At 35.1% G+C, this 22746-nt stretch overlaps 1 protein-coding gene across 6 annotated transcripts; it reads left to right on the forward strand.

Moving 5' to 3' along the window:
• The first annotated feature begins 18204 nt into the window (after nucleotides 1–18204).
• On the forward strand, nucleotides 18205–22507 carry LOC149572463 (UDP-glucuronic acid decarboxylase 2-like). Of its 6 annotated transcripts, none has more exons than XM_089813615.1 (9): nucleotides 18205–18349; nucleotides 18496–18646; nucleotides 18758–19457; nucleotides 19570–19717; nucleotides 19839–19918; nucleotides 20020–20103; nucleotides 21263–21337; nucleotides 21474–21566; nucleotides 21907–22507. In XM_089813615.1, the coding sequence occupies exons 3-9, from the start codon at nucleotides 18846–18848 to the stop codon at nucleotides 22153–22155; spliced, it is 1341 nt and encodes a 446-aa protein (XP_089669741.1). In that variant the 5' UTR covers nucleotides 18205–18349; nucleotides 18496–18646; nucleotides 18758–18845; the 3' UTR covers nucleotides 22156–22507. The 6 variants fall into 6 exon arrangements, with proteins under 6 accessions (XP_089669741.1, XP_089669745.1, XP_089669740.1 ...); XM_089813619.1 differs by having other exon boundaries at nucleotides 18808–19457; XM_089813614.1 differs by having other exon boundaries at nucleotides 18205–18329; nucleotides 18446–18646.
• Nucleotides 22508–22746: the final 239 nt, after the last annotated feature.

A 22746-nucleotide genomic window follows, 5' to 3' on the forward strand; every position in this document is an offset into this window, starting at 1 on the left:
AGTATGCCTGTCCATCCACTTTATCACTTTATTATTCCTAACTACCCAGTTGGCCAACCTGTCAATTGCTTGATTGGCTTCCCTATACTTGTGAGCCACATAAGTATTCTCAAAGGTCTTAAGGTGTTCAATGCAATATTGAATTACATTCATGACCATCTACATGGGCTCATTCTTCTCATTGAAACAATTTATAATATTCTTTGAGTTTCCTTCTAGCCAAATATTTTTGACTCCCATGTCCCAAGCCAATTTGATTGTTTAATGAGCTACAATCACCTCTACATAATGGTTGGTTTTCATGCCTAGATTTTTTGACACAGCAACAATCCCTTTTCCATGTGCATTTCTGATGATCCCTCCCACCCCAGCCTTTCTCAGGTTACCTTTCGTTGCCCCGTCAAAATTATCTTTATACCACCCCTTAGGTGGGAGAGTCTATCCACACTCTTTCCTCTTATTAATATCCATAAGCTTAGTCTGAGAAGGGGTTTGGTACCTTTACTAGAAGATTAGCTTTCTAACAAAATGTTAAGGCTTTTGTGGAAGATAATTTTAGCATTGGTTTCTTTCTCCCTAAAATTTCTATTGTTCTACTCTTTCCACACTCCCCAATAGACATGAGGCAAGGTCCATTTCCACAAGTCCTTTTCCCCATCTCCATACCACCCATGGTGCCATTGTTCAAAGAGATCAGTGGTGTTGATGGAAAAACACTAGGTCAAATTGAAAAAAGATAAGAAAAAGACCAAATATCTCTAGTGAAGTGACAATGGATAAAAATATGCTTCGCACTCTCACAATGATTTTTACATAGAATGCATCTATTGGGCATCATATTACCCCTCTTGGTGAGGTTATCCATTGTGAAAATATGGTTTTGGAGCATAATCCAGAAAAAATGTTGATTTTAGGTATAAGACCTAGATACCAGGCATTTGGCCCAAACAGGGGCAATTCTATTATTTTGCATGGTCTTGTATCTAAAAGTTATAGTGTATTTGCCATTCATTGTCTCCCCCCATATAATGGAATCCTTGTTGTGCGACAAAGGTATATGTCTAACCATGTCCATCAATGGCTTAAGATCTGAGGATATCTCAGTCAGATTTACCCACTCATTATCATCCCTATAGTCACTAACTTTGCATCCAAATCTTTCCATACAAGAGTTAGCCCATCTATTAAATGGCTCTATGTTCCATAATGGCCCTTGTCTCAGCTAGTCATCATGCCAAAAATTTATGTTTTCCCCATTACTTAATTTCTATTTTGCTTTCTCAAAGTTATATTCATTGTCATCATAATGCCATTCTAGATGTTAGATCCCCTAGGGTTAAGGTCCCTACTAATGAATTGTCTAAGCAACATACTTATCCATCAAAATATCCCTCCATTCCCTTGTTGTGTTGAAGATCCTCCATATCTTTTTAGCTTGGAGAGTTTTTTTGAACTATTTCAAATTCTTGATCCCCAGCCCCCCTGCTTTCTAGGTCTATAGATGGTCTCCCAAGCCACCAAGGGATACTTCTTATTTTCATTAGTACCAGCCCACATCAAATTCCTCTAAATGGAATCCAAAGTTTTTAGCCACCTTTGAAGGAATAGAGAAGAGGCTTAAAGCATAAGTTGGCAAGTTCTGCAAGGTAGATTTGATCAGCATCACTTTGTCAACCTAACTCAAGGTGACACCTTTCCAACCCACCAGCTTCCTATTGTATCTACCAATGAGATTATTCCAAAAGAGGTTAGGGGATTTGTTTCCCAAAGGAAGCCCCAAATAGGTAGAGGGGAGAGAACCAATTTTACAACCCAAAATGCCAGCAATTTCCCTCTATCTATTCGTCGAGGTGTTAATAAAGAAGACCAAACTCTTGCTTTAGTTGATGAGTGCCTTGTGGCACTGGAGTAAATATTAAGGATGCTCTTCACATTTATAGCTTCTTTCACCAAAGCCTTTGTTAGGATTAAACCATAGAAAAAAATAACAATTACATGCAAATATAACCAATAACATAAAATAATAGATCACACAAAAAAGAACACAAGGCACCATGATTTAACATGGTTCACCCAATCCCTAGGTTATGTCCACCAAATAGAAAGTTCGATATTATTATGATCTAGTGATTATAACTTGATTACAATCTATAATCCATTACAGCTCATTACCGCTACAAGAACCAATTTTGCATCGCAACTATGAAACAATCCCTAAGCCTAAGCTCTTTTATATAAGTATTTTTACCGCTTTAGGGTTATAATTAATAATTGCATGTTAGCCCAAATTCCTAATAAAATAGGGCCCAATTTTTTTTTTGAGCCCCCAAGAATTTATGAGGTATGTACAGTACTTTCCTGATTAGTCACCACAATCTAACAATCTCCCACTTGGGGACTAATCAGGTTCCACACTAAACAACAATCTCGCACTTGGAGACTGATCCTATAGCTATGCCACTACTCCATGAGGCTCCCACTAGATCAAACCACTCTAGACTCTGCTATTTTTTAATTCATGTTCAATCTAGAAGACCAACCAAAGCTAAAGAGGAGTTTAGCTTCTCCTTTGTTACTGCCTTTGTCAACATATCTGTTGGATTGTCATTTGTACGTATCTTCTCTAGATTTAACTGTCCATCCTCCAAAACTGATCAAATGAAATGGTGCTGCAACTGTATGTGTTTAGTCTTTGAATGTAGAGCTAAATTCTTTGCAAGATGAATGGTACTTTAACTATTTGTAAACAAATAATTATTCCTCTAAGGATGACCCAATTCTTCTAAGAAGAATTGAAGCCATATCATCTCCTTGGCTACCACTATAGCAACTACATATTCTACCTCTATATTGGATGAATAATTAACCTTTTGTAACCTAGAAACCCAGCTCACAACTGCCCCACCAATAGTAAAGACATAACCTATAGTACTTCGCCTGGTATCAATAGTTGCGATCAAATCTAAGTCAACATAGCCCTATTAATTAGTAGTAGAGCCCCAAAGTGTAAACACTAATTGGATGTTCCTCTCAAATATCTGAGAATCCATTTGATGGCATTCTAATGCTCAATTCTTGGATGAATCATATACCTACTAACAACTCCCACTGCATGTGCAATATCTAGCCTAGTACATACCGTAGCATACATCAAGCTTTCTACAACTAAAGCATAGGGAACCTTGGACATCTTATCCTCATTTTCTTGTGTCTTGGGAGACATCTTTTTTATCAACTTCAAATGACCACATAAAGGTGTGCTGACAACTTTAACATTCTCCATAGAGAAACATTGCAACACCTTCTCAACATAATCAGCCTGAGATAGCATCAATGTTCCGTTCTTCCTATCTCTGCAAATCTTCATACCAAGGATTTGTGTTGTTGCCCCTTAATGTGATCCATGTTAGACCCAGCTACAAGCATATCATCAACATATAAATATAAAATAATGTAGCTATCATCATCAAACCTCTTAAAATAAGCACAAGGATTTGAATGACACCTATTTTATCCATGCTCATGCATAAAACTATCAAATTTTAGATAACATTGCCGAGGTGCTTGCTTCAAGCCATATAAAATTTTCTTCAATTTGCACACTAAGTTCTCCTTACCTTTGATGACAAATCCTTGTGGCTAAGCCATATATATCTCTTCATCCAAATCACCATGAAGGAAGGTTGTTTTAACATCAAGCTTCTCTAAATGCAAATCTTTAGTAGCCACAAGACTTAAACTAGTATGGATAGAAGTCATCTTAACAACAGAAGAAAATATCTCATCAAAATCAATGCCCTTTTTCTGTGCAAATCCTTTCACAACTAACCTAGCTTAAATATTTTCTTTCCTCCTTCCTCTTCTTTCAACCCGTAAACCCACTTATTTTGTAAAGCCTTTTTACTAGTAGGAAACTTGCATAAATCCCATGTCTTATTCTTTAGCAAAGAGTCCATTTCATCTTTCATTGCAGACTCCCACTGAATCTTAGTAGCCACCTACATAGCTTCATCATAACATTTAGGTTCACCAGCATCTATTAATAAAATATAATACAAAGAGCGAGAAAATCTTTCTGGAGGTCTAATTTGCCTTGTTGATTGTCTAACATGCACTGGTGTGTGTGGTATTTATTGTTGTAGTTGTTGCACATCATGAGGAATGGTTGGAACATCATCTTGTGGAGTATCATCCAACACTACATAATCATCTTCTTTCTTCTCATGTTGTTGCAATAGATCTTTGTACAACACTTTCTCATTGAACATGACATCCCTACTTCTTACAATTTTTTGATTTTCAAAATCCCAAAGCCTATAACCAAATTCATTAATGCCATATCCAAAAAATACACATTTCTTTGACTTAGCTTCTAGCTTGGTTCTATTTTCAAATCTATGTGAGCAAATACTTCACAACCGAAGATTTTGAGAAAAGAATAACTCACCTTCTTACCAGTCCATGCTTCCTTTGGAATACCACAACCCAAAGGAGTAGATGGACCTCTATTAATCAAATATATAGTCGTATTGATAGCCTCCACCCACATGTGTAAGGGCAACCCAACATGCAACCTCATGCTCCTTACATGCTCCATTATAATCCTGTTCATGTGTTCACCCACTCCATTTTCCTGTGGAGTCCTTGGAATAGTTTTCTATCTATGAATACCATTAGTGGAGCAATAATCTTTGAATTCATGACTGCAATATTCACCACTATTAGCAAATCTAAGATATTTTAATTTCTTACCAGTCTCATTTTCAACCAAGCATTTCCATTTCTTAAAAGTTTGAAATACATCATATTTCTGTCTAAGAAAATAAACCCATACTTTTCTTGTTGCATCATCAATAAATGTAACATAATAATGAGAGCCTCCAAGGGAAGATACCTAAGCTGGTCCCCATACATCGGTATGCACAAGCTCTAATTTCTCCTTTTTGTTTTCCTTCCTAGTCTTTACAAAACTCAGTCTCTTTTATTGTCCATACACACAACTTTCACATAAATCCATATTAACACATTTTAGACCTAGTAAAAATTTCTTTGAATGAAGTAATTTCATACCTTTCTCACTCATGTACCCAAGTCTGTTGTGCCACAACGTTGTATTATAATTTATAGTAGTTATCTGTTCTCCCTACTCAACTGCAACAATTATTCTTGAACATTCATTTTTTTCTAAAACAATTAAAGTGGAAGGAACAATATGACCTATATAAAGATATAAGGTGCCTACTTTCCCACCTTTTGCTACTACAAGGGAACCTTTTGAAACCTTCCAATTTTTATCATTAAAAGTAACTACACAACCCTCATCACTGAGTTGCCCTATTGAAATTAAATTCCTACTCAACCTTGGAACATGTCTTACCTCATGTAGTAGCCAATGATTTCCATTCTGCAACTTAATCTTAATTTTTCCCTTTCCAAAAATCTAACAGTATTCATTATCCCCCAAATAAACAAGCCTAAAATTCCCATGGACATAATCAATGAAATAGCCTTTATGAGGTGTAGCATGAAATGAAGCACCATAATCTAAAATCCATGAATCATCGACACTTTCTAAAGATAGAAATAAAACATGCTCTTTAGATTTGTTACTTACCACATGTGCCTCCTTGTCTCCATTTGGTTTATCTCCTTCATTTTTATTTCGATTCCAACAATCTTTCTTTTTGTGCCCTAGTTTCCCACAGTACCAGCAATCATTTGGTCCTCTGATTGAAACCTCCTCCCCTTTGACTTTCCTCTTGATTTCCCAGGATTTCCAGAGTTACTTCCTCTATCAGTCATTCTGCCCCTGCTTTGTGCATTCAAAGCACTTCCTGATGTAGATCCACCTAAGGTTTTTCTACGAGTTTCCTCACTCAAAACAACATCAATCACATCTTCACATTTTAGGGTACTAGATCTAGGAACATAATTACTCACATCCATTACCAAACCATTCTAGTTTTCAGGCAAAGAACAAAAAATTAAGAGAGCCCTAATTTCTTCATCAAAATTGATACCCACAGAAGATAACTGACTAGATATAGTATTAAACTCATTTAAATGATCCACAACAGATCCACCTTCTTCCATTTTTATATTTAATAAATGCTTCATGAGAAATACCTTGTTTGAAGCGGAGGACTTTTCATGTAGTTTCGCTAGGGTTTGCATCAATTCTTCTATTGTCTTTGCTTTTGTAATATTAAATGCCACCGATGGTGCCAAGCATAATTGAATGCTTCCAAGTACCTTTCTATCCAAAAGATCCCATTCATCATGTGAGATAGATCCCTGATTCTTGTCTTTGCCTCCCAATGGCTTCCATAAATCCTTCTAATAAAGATAGTCTTCCATTTGCATCTTCCATAACTAGAAGTTCAACCCATTAAACCTATCAAACCTCAGCTTACCCTTGTCTACCATTGCTCCCACTCAATTGTGAGACTCCCACTCAATAGTGAGATTTTTCTGCAAAGGATAACTAAAAAAAACAACCTCTTTCTGATACCACTTGTTAGGATTAAACCACAGACATAAATAACAATTACATGTAAATATAACCAATAACAAAAAGTAATAGATGACACAAAAAAGAACACAAGACACCAAGATTTAATGTAGTTCACCCAATCCCTGGGCTACCTCCACCAAATAGCAAGTCTGGTATTATTATGATCTAGTGATTATAACCTGATTACAATCTGTAATCCCTTACAACTCAATATCGCCACAAGAACATTGAGGTTGACAGGGAGGAGAATGATGATATTAATCATCAGGCAAGGGACATTATCAAGATGATGTAGGATTGGATCAGGAAACCATTTAAACTTGATCCAATACCTAAGACAATAATCTTTCATGCACAAGCCCCCAACCAAAGGTAGAGGGAAGAAAGTTACCATTCCTACCTTTGCAGCCCAATCACCAATAAGGCTGGAAATAGTATACCAACTTGATTAACCAGTTGGATACTATCACCCTCCAGAGAAGAAAGGAAAGGGAAAAAGAAAGAGGAGTTCTCCTCAAAGAGCTAAACTAGAGGAGGGTAAAATTCTAGTACCTCCACAACAGCAAAAAGAAATCATGCAAGGGTTAGAAGATACTAGAGCTTCCCAAGTCTAGATAGACCCTCAATTGTCACTAGTTGTGCCTAGCCAAGTAGAAACAAAGGGTGAAATCCAAGAAGTCTCTTCTCCTTCACAAGAAAAACAAGCATCCCCTTCAACCTCTAAGAAATGAAGAAATATTAAGACTCCTATCAAGAAAAGGCAAAGGGTGATCAAAAGGATGGTTCCTTTTCCATCTGTCCTAGACCCTATTCCTGAAGAGGAAGGAGAAGAAGAGGAAGATGAGGAGGAGGATGTGCCATTACAAAGAAGAACCTGGCTAGCAAGAGCTACAGAGTAGGAAAGGAGGAGAAGTTCCACTATGACACCGCCATCAGTCCTAGAAGAACCTCTAGAAATAACTACTTTAGAGGATGAAGTAAAATAATGGGTTGATGAGTAGGAGGTAGGGAGCGATGATGTATTCAAAATGTCATATTTTTACTTCATGCCCAAAGGAATGGAATTGACTATAGAAAAGATCAAGGATACCCTGATGAATGAGTCTCAATAAGAGGATTGGACACAGATGCCACCAGAATCATAGGGTCTTGATCTTGCTCCACCATCCCCTTTACAAGTCACAATGGCGGACAAAGGCTCGACTACTCCCTTACCTCCAATTACTGAAGAAGAACAGGTTCAAAAGGAGCCTTCAAAGGAGGAAGAGCCACAACAAACAAAAATCAGTGAAGTGTCTAAAGAGAGATGTATGGTTGAATATCCTCAAAAAAACTCCCAAGACATTGAGGTACAAACTGTGGGCTCCATTGAGATGGAAACCATAGGAGAGCCTTCACAAAGGGAAAGAACCCCGAAGAGGAGTGATAAGGGGAAAGTAGTGGCAGAACAAACTCCTTCATCCTCAAGAGGTAGGTCCTCGATGGAATGAGTTCTAAGGTGGTTGCAAAAGGAAATGATAAGAAGTAAAAAGCCATAGTTCATCGCCAATCAAGAGGACGTGTTTGAGTTGATGGAATTTCTGACCAAACTCGAGTCCCCTTCAAGAGAAGCAAGATCATTGGCTTTTATCAACACTGATCATAATCAAGATTTATTCGCACAAGTGGCTATCCCTCCTCTTGATGTAGATTTAGAAGATCTAGGCCCACAAGACTATCAAATCAGAGAGGTTATCCTAGCGAAGCCCACATTGGATATCGCTAGGTTGATGGTCATAATGGGGATAAAAGAGGTTTTTAGAACCTTAGAGCAAGAAGGGGCAAAACTTAGAACACTTCGTATGCAAAATGAAATCCTAAAAGGATATTTGGCCGAAGTTATTAGTCCCTTGGATCCAGAACACCTCGAGGAGACTCTTAACGCTTCACTAGAGAGAAGAGATGGGGGAGGTGTACAGTTGGATCCATTTTTGAAAGCTTGTCAGTAGTGGTAGGAAAGTTTTAAGGAAAAGAGTGTCCTAATCATTTGAGGAAATATTAAGCTACTACATGCTACACAGGAAAATGTAGACAAGATGGTAGCAATTTTGAAGCAAGATTTTAGTATTATGGATGAAGTATGTGCTTGGAGTAGGGATTTATAGGTATTATAGGCTATAAAAGGGAAAAGGTATAGGATTTTGGTATATGTATACACAAAAAAAGAGTTAGATTTAATTGATGATTGGATTGAGAAAATAACAGATAGTAATAAAGTAATGGAAATAGAAAAGATCCATCGGCTCAAGGACCAAGCCCGAGAGCGAATTTTGGAGGTAGAGAAACATTATAGTGATGTGTGTTTGGACATTTTTGAGGATGAAGAGTGGGAGAAATTAATGCCCATAAAGGTAGTGGTTGAGAAGTTCTAGAAGATATTTGAAGAAGCTTCTAGTGATGATGACATTTGGCAGGCCTTCAGAACAAAAGAAGCCTTGCTAGAGTTGGATACAAAACTCAAGGATTTTTTTGATACCCGTATTGAAGTAGACAACTAAAAACAAAAGGTCAAAGATAAATATGATTCTTTAGATCTACCGAATGTGGCTAAGATTACTAAGATTATTGAGAAATTCAAGGGAAAAAATCTAGACATAGCTCTAGTATGAAGGGCAATAAAACCCATAAGCCAAAATTTTAGTTTTGACACTCATCATTTTTTTGTGATTTTGGACCTTTTGAGGTGAGTAGGTGTACAAGTGTGCAGGTGAGATGGTGCACTTTTCTAGAGGTGCACTAATAGTTAACTACTAGTTCCAAAAATAGAGCTTTCCATGCATTGGAAACATATTCTGATAGCAGTTTAACTCTGACAGATGCCCATTAAAGGATTAGCTTCTATTTTTGACATTTCTAGACACTTCTACTTTGATTGAAGGCTTTCTTATTCTTTTGCTCTCATAAATTCTTTGTTCTATGACATGTAAAGGCTCATGCATCCAATTAATAAATATAAAAATGGATGGAGTCCTACTAATCACCAATTAGATTGTTAGTTTGTACATAATTAGTTTGTTTTATTAATTTAAAAAGCATATTATTGCATGAAGATATCTCTCACTCTCAACACAAATTGAGGAGACAATTTCTTATTAATACTCCATTGTAATATGTAATTGGGGCCACTATTATTTTGCAATAAAATTATGCTTTTGGTGCTCGCATTTGGAGTGTAGTGATTCTTGCCTAAATGTGTCATTGTTTTGTGAATTTATGTTCATGGAATTGACATATCTAGCTCGAGAAGAAATCAACAAATTGTGCCTACATAACTCCTTGTCTTGCATGAGCATACTTTCTGTGGCCTTGCAATTTGATGAAGAGTGAAATATTATATGATTATTAAAGTTTCCCATCAATGATTGCATCAGTGGAATCAAGGAAGTGCTACTCCTATTTTTATTGGTTACCCACTGATTTCTTTGAAAGCTTAACTCACAGACGTGTTGTTTTCATAGCTTATGTCCATTAGGATTTTACGTTCATATTATTTTCTTTAAATTTCTTGTTATTTGCTTTACTAACCTCTTGTTAAATTAGGAATTCATATTAATTGCATTTTTAGATTGCATTCATATTAAAAACATAAAAAATACAAAAATTAGTTCTTTTGCGTGTTTATTTTGAAGTAGTGTGTAGATTCTACATCTCATCCGAAATCAAAATGAACCAAAAAAGGCCTCCTTGTGAACAAACACATTTATCTTCAACTAAATAGATTCCAATAGGTCGCAAGATCACCCAAAACCTTGGAGTTGATTCACAAAATTGACTTTTCAAGAGAGGAGTTCGAAAGAATTCCTATCGTTTAGCATCATGCATAAAGATAGCTCAACAAATCCCAATAGCAATATTATGGTTTTCCTAAAGTTAATCTAGGACAATCCCCTGAGATGTACATGATTAAGCATACAATAACCTAGATTAAATATTATTAGCTTTGGGCTTGAGGGAGATGAATAACTCTATTCTTGCACTCAATTTTGGATTCCCTAAGGCTAAAAAATTGGGATACAAAAGTTTGTTGTTTATCTGGAGAGGCAAATAATTAATCGATATTATCAGTCATTGATTTTATGTATCAAGTTAGATTTGTGTGCTTAAAAATATTATTTTAGTAATGATATTATTAATGGAAATAACATTATACCTTATCTATTTTTCTATTTTTTGTTCACGATTTGGATCCTTTTTGGCCCTTTTCCAGCATTTTCTTGGCCTTTTCTTAGGGAGGCCTTAGTCACATTATAAGATACTTAGGAACCCCCTTCTTTGTGGACCATAATATAATTGAAATGTGGAGATGGTTAAAGAACAAACTTGACAAAAAATTAGTAAATGGAATGTTAGATATCTCTCCTTAGCAACAGATTGCAAGTGTGTTAAAAAAAACTCATTTTTTCATAATCTATTTACTATGAATCTGCCTAGATGTTTAATCAAAGCCAAATTTATTACTTCTAAAAAATTATTAGACAATTTCTATGATCAGATGGATAAGGAAAAAAAGAAAGGATAGACTATTAAATGGAAATGGTGCACCATAGTAAACTAATGGGAGGTTTGGGTCTTAAAGACCTCAAGCTACATGGAATATCCTTGGTGGTAAAATGGGTTGCCAGAGAAACTAAAGGTGATGAACCATGGAAAGTGTTGATTCAAAATAATATATCCAAGAGACACCTCTCCAAAGCCTCCAATTGGAAAAACCTGAGCTTGTGTGATCTCTTGTCAAGAAGCATTTCTATGAAAGTTAAGGGATCTAATGTATTTAGATCAATCTATAAATGTTGGGAGTTAGTGAGGGCTTGTGTCATTACCAATGACACAACCAACACAAGTAATTTAATTAATGGGGATAAATCTATATGGTGGAATTTGAAGCTGGGAGAGAAGCCCCTAGCCTTGATGCAAGGGTACTCATCCAAGAAGTGGGACAATAGGGGTATCTTCTCCTTCAAAGACATTCTTGAGGATGAAAGGCTATCTAGCTGGGAAACCTTATGCTCTAAGTTTGACCTTCTTGTCACATAAAAGAAGACCTATGCAATGATTGAAAAGGCCTGCAAGCACATGCTTCCCCCTAGACATGTTGCTATTAAATATGTCCTTTGAATCTAGCTTGGAATGATAGCACTCCTTTCACTTATACTAAATCCAAACTTGTATATCATTTCCTATTTGCTAGCTTGGTTATTTTTGAACATCTTCATTCAGTCTAGCAATTGCCAATGTTCCATCAGTGCTAAAGAATGGGAAAATATATTCATTGAACTATAGCATAGACCAAATGAACCTAAAAAGTTGTGTTTCTTTTGGTGGTTCCTCTTGCACATGCTACCTATCATTAAACCAGATGGGGATCTTAACTTTTGTTATTATTGCAGAACATCAAAAACAATCTACCACATTTTTTTATTGCTTTTTTGCTAAATAGATCTGGGCCCTATCTTAACTATAATTTTAACATTCAATACATAATTTTAGGGAAAATCTTGAGCAACGACAAATTTTGTAATATTTTTTGGTTTGTTCTCTCAATTGAAATCTTATAACTTTTGTAGAAAGAAAGGAATGATAACTTATTTCATGTGTTGTTAGAAATCTTACTAGGTCTCTTAGGAGACTCATAATCTATGATATATCAATGCAAGTCACCCTATTTTAAAGATTGAGGGGAAGAAATTTCAAGAGATTTTGCAAAATGGAGCTACCACCATGCTAAAGAAGGAAATTAGGTATGGGTATATGACATATATAGACATGGAAGAGCCATCTACTTTTGGAAAATCTCTGAAGGAAACTAGAATGATGATCTAGAAGAACATGGAAGCCCAATTTTTGTTGATCCTTCCTCTACTAATAGTGATAATGATATAGTCAAGACCACAAGGTTGTATAAAAATGGTTGCTAAGAATGAAATTCTTGAGTAGATAGATATTTCTTTTTTTGCAAACCAGACTCCAAATGTTTATGTGAAATGTATCTAACAAATTTTGTAAACCACTATTTGAAGAGTTGTACATAAACTAAGCTATCATAGTTGATACTAATAGTTGAGATGTGTTGAATTGATATAAAAGTTGCAGAGCTGTACTTTTTGATCGGTTATACTCAATAAAAAAAAATACCATTGAAAGATTATTTTTATGTTGCATAGACACTCATTCATCTTGATCAACTCCTTAAGATATGCATTAGCGATTAAATACAATACATCTCATCCATGCAAATTCAAATTGGTTTTATGTAGAATTAGGTTCTTTTTAAGCATCGTAATGAAATATTCTTAGCATGTCCTTTTGTAAATACAAATGATATTCAACATTTCCCAATGATGAAAATGGACACTATTGAGTGTCTTCAAGATAAGTATACAACAATAAATTGTACAAATCATGTGCTCAGTTGAATTTGGAATAGAAGGATGAATGATAGCCAACATATGAAAATAAATGTTGAATATCCAAAAGTTTTCTTGATTATACATATTATGTTTGTTGGAAGTCTTAATTGGGAAACTAAGATACTAAGAGGAAGTGGGTGGGGGTGAATCAGGATTTGTAACACTTATACCTTGTAACACAACTTTAGTGCATTCACCATTTTTACCATCTCATATCTAATGCATGCATAACATAACTTGGAAAATCAAACTATAGTAATATGTAGATCTAATCTATCAATCACGTGCATGAAATGTAGACACATAACACAAAGATTTGGTTACCTATAAACCCTCCAAGGTGAAGGTAAAACTGGGGTGGGGATGACACCCACAAATCTTCACATCTGCAGTAATAAAGTTAACCTGTTAGGGTTACAATGTTGATCACTTCTGATGATCTACCCTGTGAGGGGTTTGTCCAGTTCAAGGTTGTTAAGACTGTCAGGTCTTACCCTGTGAGAGGATTTTACACTTACAACAAAGTAAGCACTCGGTTAAGAGATATATAAAGATTTGTTAAGACCACTCCATTGAGAGATTATCCTTGACTCAATCTGCCAAAACTAATTCAATACCTGATCCTTGGTTTTCTTTGAAAAGCTAGTTTTGGATCTCCTCTTTTCAATATGATCTCTGATTTGATATAGCTTTACCGTCCTTCATTGCTTGATAAGGTCGCTTCCTTTGTTTTCCAATAATAAAACTCAACTCTTTTGCCTTGCTCACAATGTTCACACTTTCACACTTGATCTACTTTGTGATCACACAAATAGCTTGTTCGCTCCTCACCATATCAAAATAGGTTTTAATTTGCTCTATTTAAAGATTTCTTAAAGAGTTTTCTACATGCTTCCTTATTTCGCATCTCCGTATGATTGGTTGATCACAACACATAGGGATTTGTGATCCACATCATAAAATGTGTAATAGCCTCTCTAACAACCTCTACAAATATTAACTATCGTGTCAATGTCAGCCTGAAGTGGTTTACCTTAAAGTTTGCATCATTCCTGATTTGAATGTCAATTTTGTGTTACTCGACACTTATTGTCTTTGATACTTGACATTCATTGTACATGCTGCTGATGCTCAGTCTCTATAGTGCTCGACACCTTCTGTGTAACTTAGCAACAATGTACTTTGATTGCTTGACAATCATTAGGCTCAGCTTATACTAAAAAGACTCGATGACTAAAGACTTGCTCGACACTTATAGAGCTCGACATATACATATTTATTTACAAGTCTTTATATGATTTGACCTATATATAGTAGGTCGATCATAGTGATGATTGTTTGACTCTACCTAGTATATGACTAAGTGTTTAACACTAATAGACAACACTAGTTAGAGATACCAACAATGTTTTCTATCATATATTAAAATATTATGCTATTCTCCCAAATAAGCACAAAAATAAATTTTAAAAATAAGATAAATAGATAAATTCGATCACTAAAGACATACTTGAATCAAACAAATTAGATACCTTTATTTCTATCATTATAAAAAACTTATTGACTCATTTTTATTTCTTCTTATATAAAATGACTTGAAACAGAAGAAATTGAAAGAAACCTAAAACATAGATAATCAAAACTAATTAAAAAGCTTTTATTTATGCCACAATTGAAAGCACAAATAATTGAAAAAATAATAATGCAATCAACAAAACAATAAAAGAAAATACAGAAGTAAATCAAATCATATCATATCATTTAATCATCACAAGTACAATTCCATAATACTTTATATATATATATATTAAAGTAAAATAAAATTTAAAACTCATCCTTGTCGTCATGAATGTAACTTGAAATTTAAATAATCATCCCTCAAATTCCTTAATAAATGTTGGGTGTGATTACATTCCACCATTTAGAGATTATCATGTTTAATTGTCACTCAACAATAATTTGATCATTTCTTACGGATGAGACACAAATATTCTAAGGTTTGACTATAGAGAGGGAAACATGGTATATAATATTAGAGGCAAAGAAAGCATCAAACCACTTCTAACAAACAAACACACGTTGCTCTAACGCAAAGAGCGGAAACTTCACACTTTATTTTTTTTAATAAAATAGTTAGAGGTGAATGGGTTCAAAGTCACACAAGATTTTTTTCTTTTTATAAAAAAAATAGTCTTTATTAGAGGTGAATGGGTTCAAAATCATACAAGAAGTTTAAAGGATAAGATGTGCTTTCTCAATAGTGTTTAGATGAATTTTTTCTATTATTCTATAGGCTATTTTTAGCCTCATGAACGTTAAATTTTTATCTATCTATCTATCCTACATTTCAATTTTTGAAAAAAGTTTAACCATGATGTTCTAGGGTTGTAAAACATATTTTATAAGGAAAAATAGCTTTTTTTCTTTGTTAATAGAGTATTCAACTAAAATTGAATATTGATATTATTTCATAGTCTAATTTCTTAAAATAATTTTTAAAAAGTGAACTAATTCATGAAGTTGTAGGATTGTCAAATGGAAGTTAAAATTTCTTTTTCTTTGTTAATCGAGCATTCAACTAAAATTGAATATTAATATTATTTCATTGTCTAATTTCTTATAATAAATTTTAAAAAGGTGAACTAATTCATGAAGTTGTAGGATTGTCAAATGGAAGTTAAGAAATTTTAGGTTGAAGTTTGTAATTTGATTTGTGAATGTTCTTGATTAAGAATATCACGATTTTTCTTTTGTTTATAAGTAATATAATGGTTATTGTAATATTTGAAGATATTACTTATGCTTCAAGATTTAGTATTTTATCTTTTCAATTTTTAGTGTCTATCTTTTTGATAATGAATATGTTAGTTCTAGAATGAATGGTTCATGTGGTAAATTTTGCTAGTGATTTTTAAAATTAGATAGCAAGCTAAGCTAGTTTGATTGTAGCAAAAACTTTATGATTAAGTATGCTTGAATAGTGTAGTATTGAGTTGCTGACTACTTTAGAAGTCTTGATGGTTCACCCATATGAACATGGCCTAAATATAATAAGTTTCAAGTGAACCTTTCATAACCATGAGAGATAATTTCTTGAGAAGAGTTTCCATAGCTTCAAGTAAAATTCAAATGCAAAAGTCATTAAAAATTGACCCAAAACACACAATACACACATATATATCCACAAAAATCATGGATCTATTTTTTTTTTTTGTTGAATTATACTTATACAGCTCGTTTTAATTTATTCAAAAATGCAAACAAATAGAAAAAATAAGTATGAATTTATGATACCAATTAAGTAAAAGAAATATTTGAATCAAATATATGGATATCTAGATCTATTCAAAATCTCCTAAAATCATCTTCAATATCAAACAATAAAATATCATACTATCTTAAGACAACCTAAAAAAAATTCAATTGAATTCTATAAAAGTAAATGTTCAACTTCAATTAGTTGCCAAATTGAATTGAATTCCCAACAAAGACTCCTCTTTATAACTTGATTTTTACACAAGAACATTTAATTTTGGAATTAAAAACTTCTAGTAATATTTGAATGAAATATGTGAACACATTGATGTTAAAAAGTTCTAGATGAAAGTTTTCAATTTGAACGATCAAAGTTTTTGGTGGATAATAGAAGAACTTTTAATTTTTGGTGTATGAGCAATATAACGATTATTGTAATATAAGAAAATTTATTAATATACGATTTAGTGTTTTATTTATTTTTATCTTAGGCAATACATTAGTGAGTGTTTTCTAAATTAGGTAATAAGTTAAGTGGATTTGATAGTAGTGAAAATTGAATGGTTAAGTATATTTGAGTGACATAGTATTGACACTTTAACTCATTTGGTAATCTTGATGGTTCACTCTTATCGGCACCACCTAGATATAAGGAGTGTCAAGTGGATCTTTTATGATGGTGAAAGATGGTTTCTAATAAAGCACTATTCATAAAATAAAGGTCAACATACATTGACCTAAAAATTACACAATGAATTTTGATAAAAAGTTGGACCTATTTTTCTAATTTTTTTTTATAAAGAGATTTTTATCCACAAAGTCATCTAATAAAAATCTCTTAAAAATCTCTTTCATGTATTAATTCTTTTTAGAATGATAAGATATACTATGACTCAATGATAAGATATACTATGACTCTGTCATGACAATTAAGTGAAGAAACCACTTTAAATCAAAATTCTTAAAATATTATTATAATATTCAAATACAATATATGAATAATTTTATCAATAGACAATAAAATAATCAATAAAAATTTAAAATAATAAAATACCAATATCAAGCATAAATAAACCATCATTAATCTCCTAAACGTTAAAACCCTTATATTCTCTTCCATACAAATGTATATTGAAATGTCGAGTTAAACCTCTCCACAACGATGCCCCTCATCTGATGCCCTCACTTTAAAACAATAAAATAAAACAAATCTGCTTACAATAATAAATAAATATAATATATATAAAATAATAGCACTTCGATTAAAAAAGCGTAAAAATAAAACGAATTCCCCGAAAACGCGCCAACTGTCACATCACGCTAACACACCTCACCAACAAAATAATATTAAAAACAGGCTCCTCCAAAGTTAGCACCTACTACTTTTACATATTCAAATATACGACGTTAAATGAAAGGAAATATTTGAAAGATTCGTGTCTGCTTAGGGCCAACCATCACGCCGGCAACGGTGGGCAATTGCCGGGATATTATCCCCCCGATAAATGCCACGTGTACCCCGGGAAAATTTCCCCGTCAAATACTGCCACGTGTCCAGCCGAAAGTTTTAAAAATAAACAAAATAAAAAATAAAAAGTAATTTCGCCTGGGCCCCGTGAATCGGGTACAATAGAATTGTTGTAATAGGTTAAACTGACAACTGGCAAATAACGAACACAAAATGTGCGTGCGAGTTAAATTATTTTGACTGGTGAACGACAAATAACCTACCAGTAGATGCCACGTGGCAGTTATTGTTGCCGCGTGGACTCCGCAATCTCCGGTCATGGAAAGTCACGTGCATCGATTTAGACAGAATGAAATTCTACGGATTTCACGAGAGGGGTTAAAGGTGATTTATTGCTCGCTCCAAGTCCGCGGCGGCTCAAAGCGTGAAAAATTTGTTGAATCAATTTGAAAGGATTTTAGCGTGAGTTACTGGCGATATTGGCTGAGATGCTTTAAAAGAGCGGGGTAGGAGAGATTTTTATAGGCAATTCGGGATTGAGATATTTGTGGAGTTCGTGATGCGGATGAGGAATTTGAGATGAATTTGGTGATAATTGGGAGAGATTTGTTGTGGTTAATTTTTTGCGGTTGAAATCGCACGGAAGGTTGATTTTTTTTGTTTTATGTGAGTTTATATGTAGGATTTTTTTAGCTGAAATGACTGTAGATGTTTTCTGGATTAAATTTGATGTTTTCGTGTCGTTTCTTTGGAATTGGACAGAAATGGAGATTTGAAGGGTTTTAAATGGTCGTAGTTTTTTTCTTCTGCAGGGTAAGGTAAATTCTGTGAGTTTTGGAGAGGTTTTCATCTAAATTTGATTCTCATTGGTTGTGGGGCCCCGAGGACTTTTCTGGGCCGGAAAGATCACGAGTAGGCGTATCTTAGGTCTCTGGTGGCCAAAGACGACGACGAACCGACTCGGTAGGTGATTTTGGTTGAATCGGGCCTTTATTATATATATTCAGTGTTGTATTCATCAGATCTTCGTCATTGAACATTTCGCTGGTTTCTTACGATTGCTGAGTTGCGTAGGTAGGTGGATCTGGCTATTTAAGGTGTAGATGGATGTTTTGTGAAATCAGGCGAACGGATTGAAAGAGCGAGAATTCTGACAGGCGAAATGGCTTTTGGATTGGTGTACCGAGGCCATGAAGCGCAGACCAGCAGCGATGAGTATTCGCCGAAGCCACAGAAGGGTTGGACGATTGCTAGGCCAGTGGATTACTTGCTTAAAGAGCAGCGGCTTATGTTTATTTTCATTGGAATTGCCTTAGCATCTGTGTTTTTCATTCTTCAGCCTGGATTTTTTGCATCAAATGTTGCCGAGGAGGCTAAATTTGTGGCTAAGGAGCCAGGCCACCGGATTGTGTATGAAAATCCTGTCACCGGGATTTCTCACTATGATCGTAATCGATTTTCGATGGTGAATTCAGGGGCGAAAATTCCCCTTGGACTGAAGAGGAAGACTCTGCGCGTTGTTGTCACTGGCGGTGCCGGATTTGTAGGCAGTCACCTGGTAGACAGGCTTATGGAGAGAGGCGACAGTGTTATTGTTGTTGACAATTTCTTTACTGGAAGGAAGGAAAATGTGATGCATCATTTTGGCAATCCGAGATTTGAGATGATACGACATGATGTTGTGGAGCCGCTCTTGTTAGAGGTCGATCAGATCTACCACTTGGCTTGCCCTGCTTCGCCTGTTCATTACAAGTTTAATCCAGTCAAGACTATCATATCCTTCACAAGTCTTGATAAAAATACGCCCCTTTTCCATTCGGTTTATATATTGTTGTTTTATGTGTGGTTTTTTTTTTGGCTGTTTAAATCTTTAATTCAAGCTATACAAGACCAATGTGGTGGGAACTTTGAACATGCTGGGATTGGCAAAGCGTGTTGGTGCGAGGTTTTTGCTCACCAGTACCAGTGAAGTTTATGGAGATCCTCTTCAACACCCTCAAGTTGAGACATACTGGGGAAATGTCAATCCTATTGGTATGCTTATTCTCACATTGAATTTTGTTTAAAACTTAATTGTATTTAAGTTTTGGTTTTGGGGATTTTACTATGTGGAATACTCGTTACATGACTTAGCGTCGTATTTTGGGATATTCAGGAGTTCGAAGTTGCTATGATGAGGGCAAGCGTACAGCAGAGACCTTGGCAATGGATTACCATAGGGGGGCGAATGTTGAGGTCTGGTTGCAAATCTGAATCTTGACTTGGATTTGAAAAATGATCTTTGCATTTCGCCATCTTTGCCCAACGTAATCATATTCACTGATATTTTGTTTCAGGTTCGGATTGCTCGAATCTTCAATACATATGGTCCACGGATGTGTATCGATGATGGCAGAGTTGTAAGCAATTTTGTTGCACAGGTCAGTGCCCCCTTTCTTTGTGAGATAGAGAGGACTTACTTATTCATCTGTTGTATAATATTTTGTCATGTCGGTAGATCATGTCTGCTAGGAGTTATAACACAAGTTATCTCTCATCTAAATGGGTGTATCCATTTCTCTTAATTATCTGGACACCAGGATGAGAGATCTTCTCTATTAATTTTAACGCTTTTTTAAAAGAACATACTAATTCGTTTTGGAAGCTATTAAGACGCTTTCTTAACAATTAATTTTGTTCCTTCTGATGTAAGTGGTATCTGATGTGTGTTGTATTCTATATTTGCGCTCATTGGGCTGAAATTACCCTATTCAACACTTTGGTTAAAGAGCACGCAACGACTTAACAGGAGTCGCATCTGGTCTTTTGCCATGTTTAAATTGTTGATAATAGCAAAGTTTTAGAGTAAAACAATGATGGGCATGGAGAAACTTATGTGAAAGTTGAGGATGTTTGTTTCCCCTTGGCTTTTATCTTGCAGATCCGATCCATTTTGTTTTTTCGTTTTGACCGTTGAAGCATAGGGTTAAAATGCTAAGCTACACTTAGGATTCCTGAAGTTTGAACTAGACTGTAAAGGTATCCAGCAGGGGATATCCAGGCAGTCAATCCTTTTGTTTTTCTGGTTTCGACCGTTGAAGAATAGGGTTAAAATGCTAAGCCGCACTAGGATTCCTGAAGTTTGAACTATACTGTAAAGGTATCCAACAGTTGATATCCATCACCTGCCAGAGGCATTCAATCCATTTGTTTTTTGGTTTTGACCGTTGAAGCATAGGGTTCAAATGCTAAGCACTCTAGGATTCCTGAAGTTTGAGCTAGACTCTAAAGATATCGAACAGGGGGATATCCATCACCTGCCAGAGGCAGTCAATCCCTGGTGACTGAGGAATTATACATCATTCATTGGAGGAATCACTTAAGCATGTGAATGGTAGAAGCCTGATACTCTTGAACTCACCCTTGCATACCTGGGAAGAATGTTTGTGCTCATTATTGGGCATTGGATCAATAATCACAACTGAGTGTTTCATGTGCTGGACAATCTGTGTGCTCTTAAATGTCAATTGCAAATATGGTATAGGATTTACTCGTTATTTTTTGGGATTTGTCATATAATCATCTTACTATGCAATGCAGGCTTTGCGCAGGGAACCGTTGACTGTCTATGGTGATGGGAAACAGACCAGAAGTTTCCAATATGTCTCTGATCTGGTAAGCTAAACAGAGCACGAAAAAGATTTGAAGTAAAGTAATAAAGTAATTTTCTTTGTCTTATCTAATAGATTGTAGGCAGTTCCATTTGAGCATTTCATGTTCTATATTTAACTATGCGTTTCCAATCTTGAAGGTTGAAGGTCTTATGAGGCTAATGGAGGGTGAGCATGTTGGTCCATTCAATCTTGGAAACCCTGGTGAATTTACAATGTTGGAACTAGCACAGGTCAGCATATCTTATAGCTTTGTGCTATTGAAAATTGGATGGGTTGTGTGCTTAAGTGAACATAGTTTCTATACCATGTAGAGTTGGCTGTATGCACCAGAAATGGCTTGGGCCTGAAATTTAAAGGGCTTGGAATTGTGATTCCAAGTTTTACAACTATGGGAAAAATTTTCCTACAAAATTTTGTAGCTTTCTAGAGTATGCCTTTCCAGAAGATTTTGTTTGTCCAAGGGTTTTTGTATCCCTAAGACTAGTCCCAGGGGACACTAAAACATGCTATTATCAGTAAACAAAAACATTTTTTCTGAATTTTAACTTTCACATTAATCATGTATTGCAGGTTGTTAAGGACACAATAGATCCCAATGCAAGGATTGAGTTCAAAGAAAACACTCAAGATGACCCACATAAGAGGAAACCTGATATCACCAAAGCAAAAGATCTCCTGGGCTGGGAACCTAAGGTGTCACTAAGAAAGGGTCTTCCCTTAATGGTAGAGGATTTCCGTCGTCGCATCTTCGGAGACCAGAAGGATGAGAGTATAAAGACGGCGAATAAACACATGTCATCAAACGGACAGTCAACTTGAATAATATCTGAATGCTTTAATATGAATCACTGTTTGCATGCCATGCTCAGCAGGGTAGATCTTCAAGATTTACCTAGAGGCATGGTTAGAATTTTATCTGTAGGTTAGGTTAGGGTCATTTTATTCATTTATGGAATTTTCCAGCTCTCCAAGGCCCAGAGAAAGTATTTTTTCTTGCAGTCATCTATTGATCTACCTTTCAATTTATGTAATTACATCTAGCCCTCAGGTTTATATCTGCTGTTATTTTTAGCCATAACAATTGTTGTCCAAGTGCCTTCTGCTGAAGGGTGTTAAAAAGATAAATTGAATGCTTATGGTGAAAATATAGAAACTCTGGAGATTATGAGCACACACGTTTAAAATTGTGATACGACTATGGTGCGCTAAAATCTCCCGAGTAATTAATTTTTTGAAAATATTGGGACATGATAAATCTGTATCTGAAATCTGATTTATATCAGTTGTTATTTGCGACCACAACAAACTGCTGTTCCAATGCCTTCTGTCGAAGGCTGTTAGAGAAGATAAATTTGTGACATGAATCTGTCCTGAGTTATTTAATTCTAAAAATGTTGGGAAATAGCAAAT

The sequence above is a fragment of the Cupressus sempervirens genome, chromosome 2 (assembly GCF_028749045.1).
Source record: "Cupressus sempervirens isolate cs-2001-9-10 chromosome 2, ASM2874904v1, whole genome shotgun sequence".
NCBI lineage: Eukaryota > Viridiplantae > Streptophyta > Pinopsida > Cupressales > Cupressaceae > Cupressus > Cupressus sempervirens.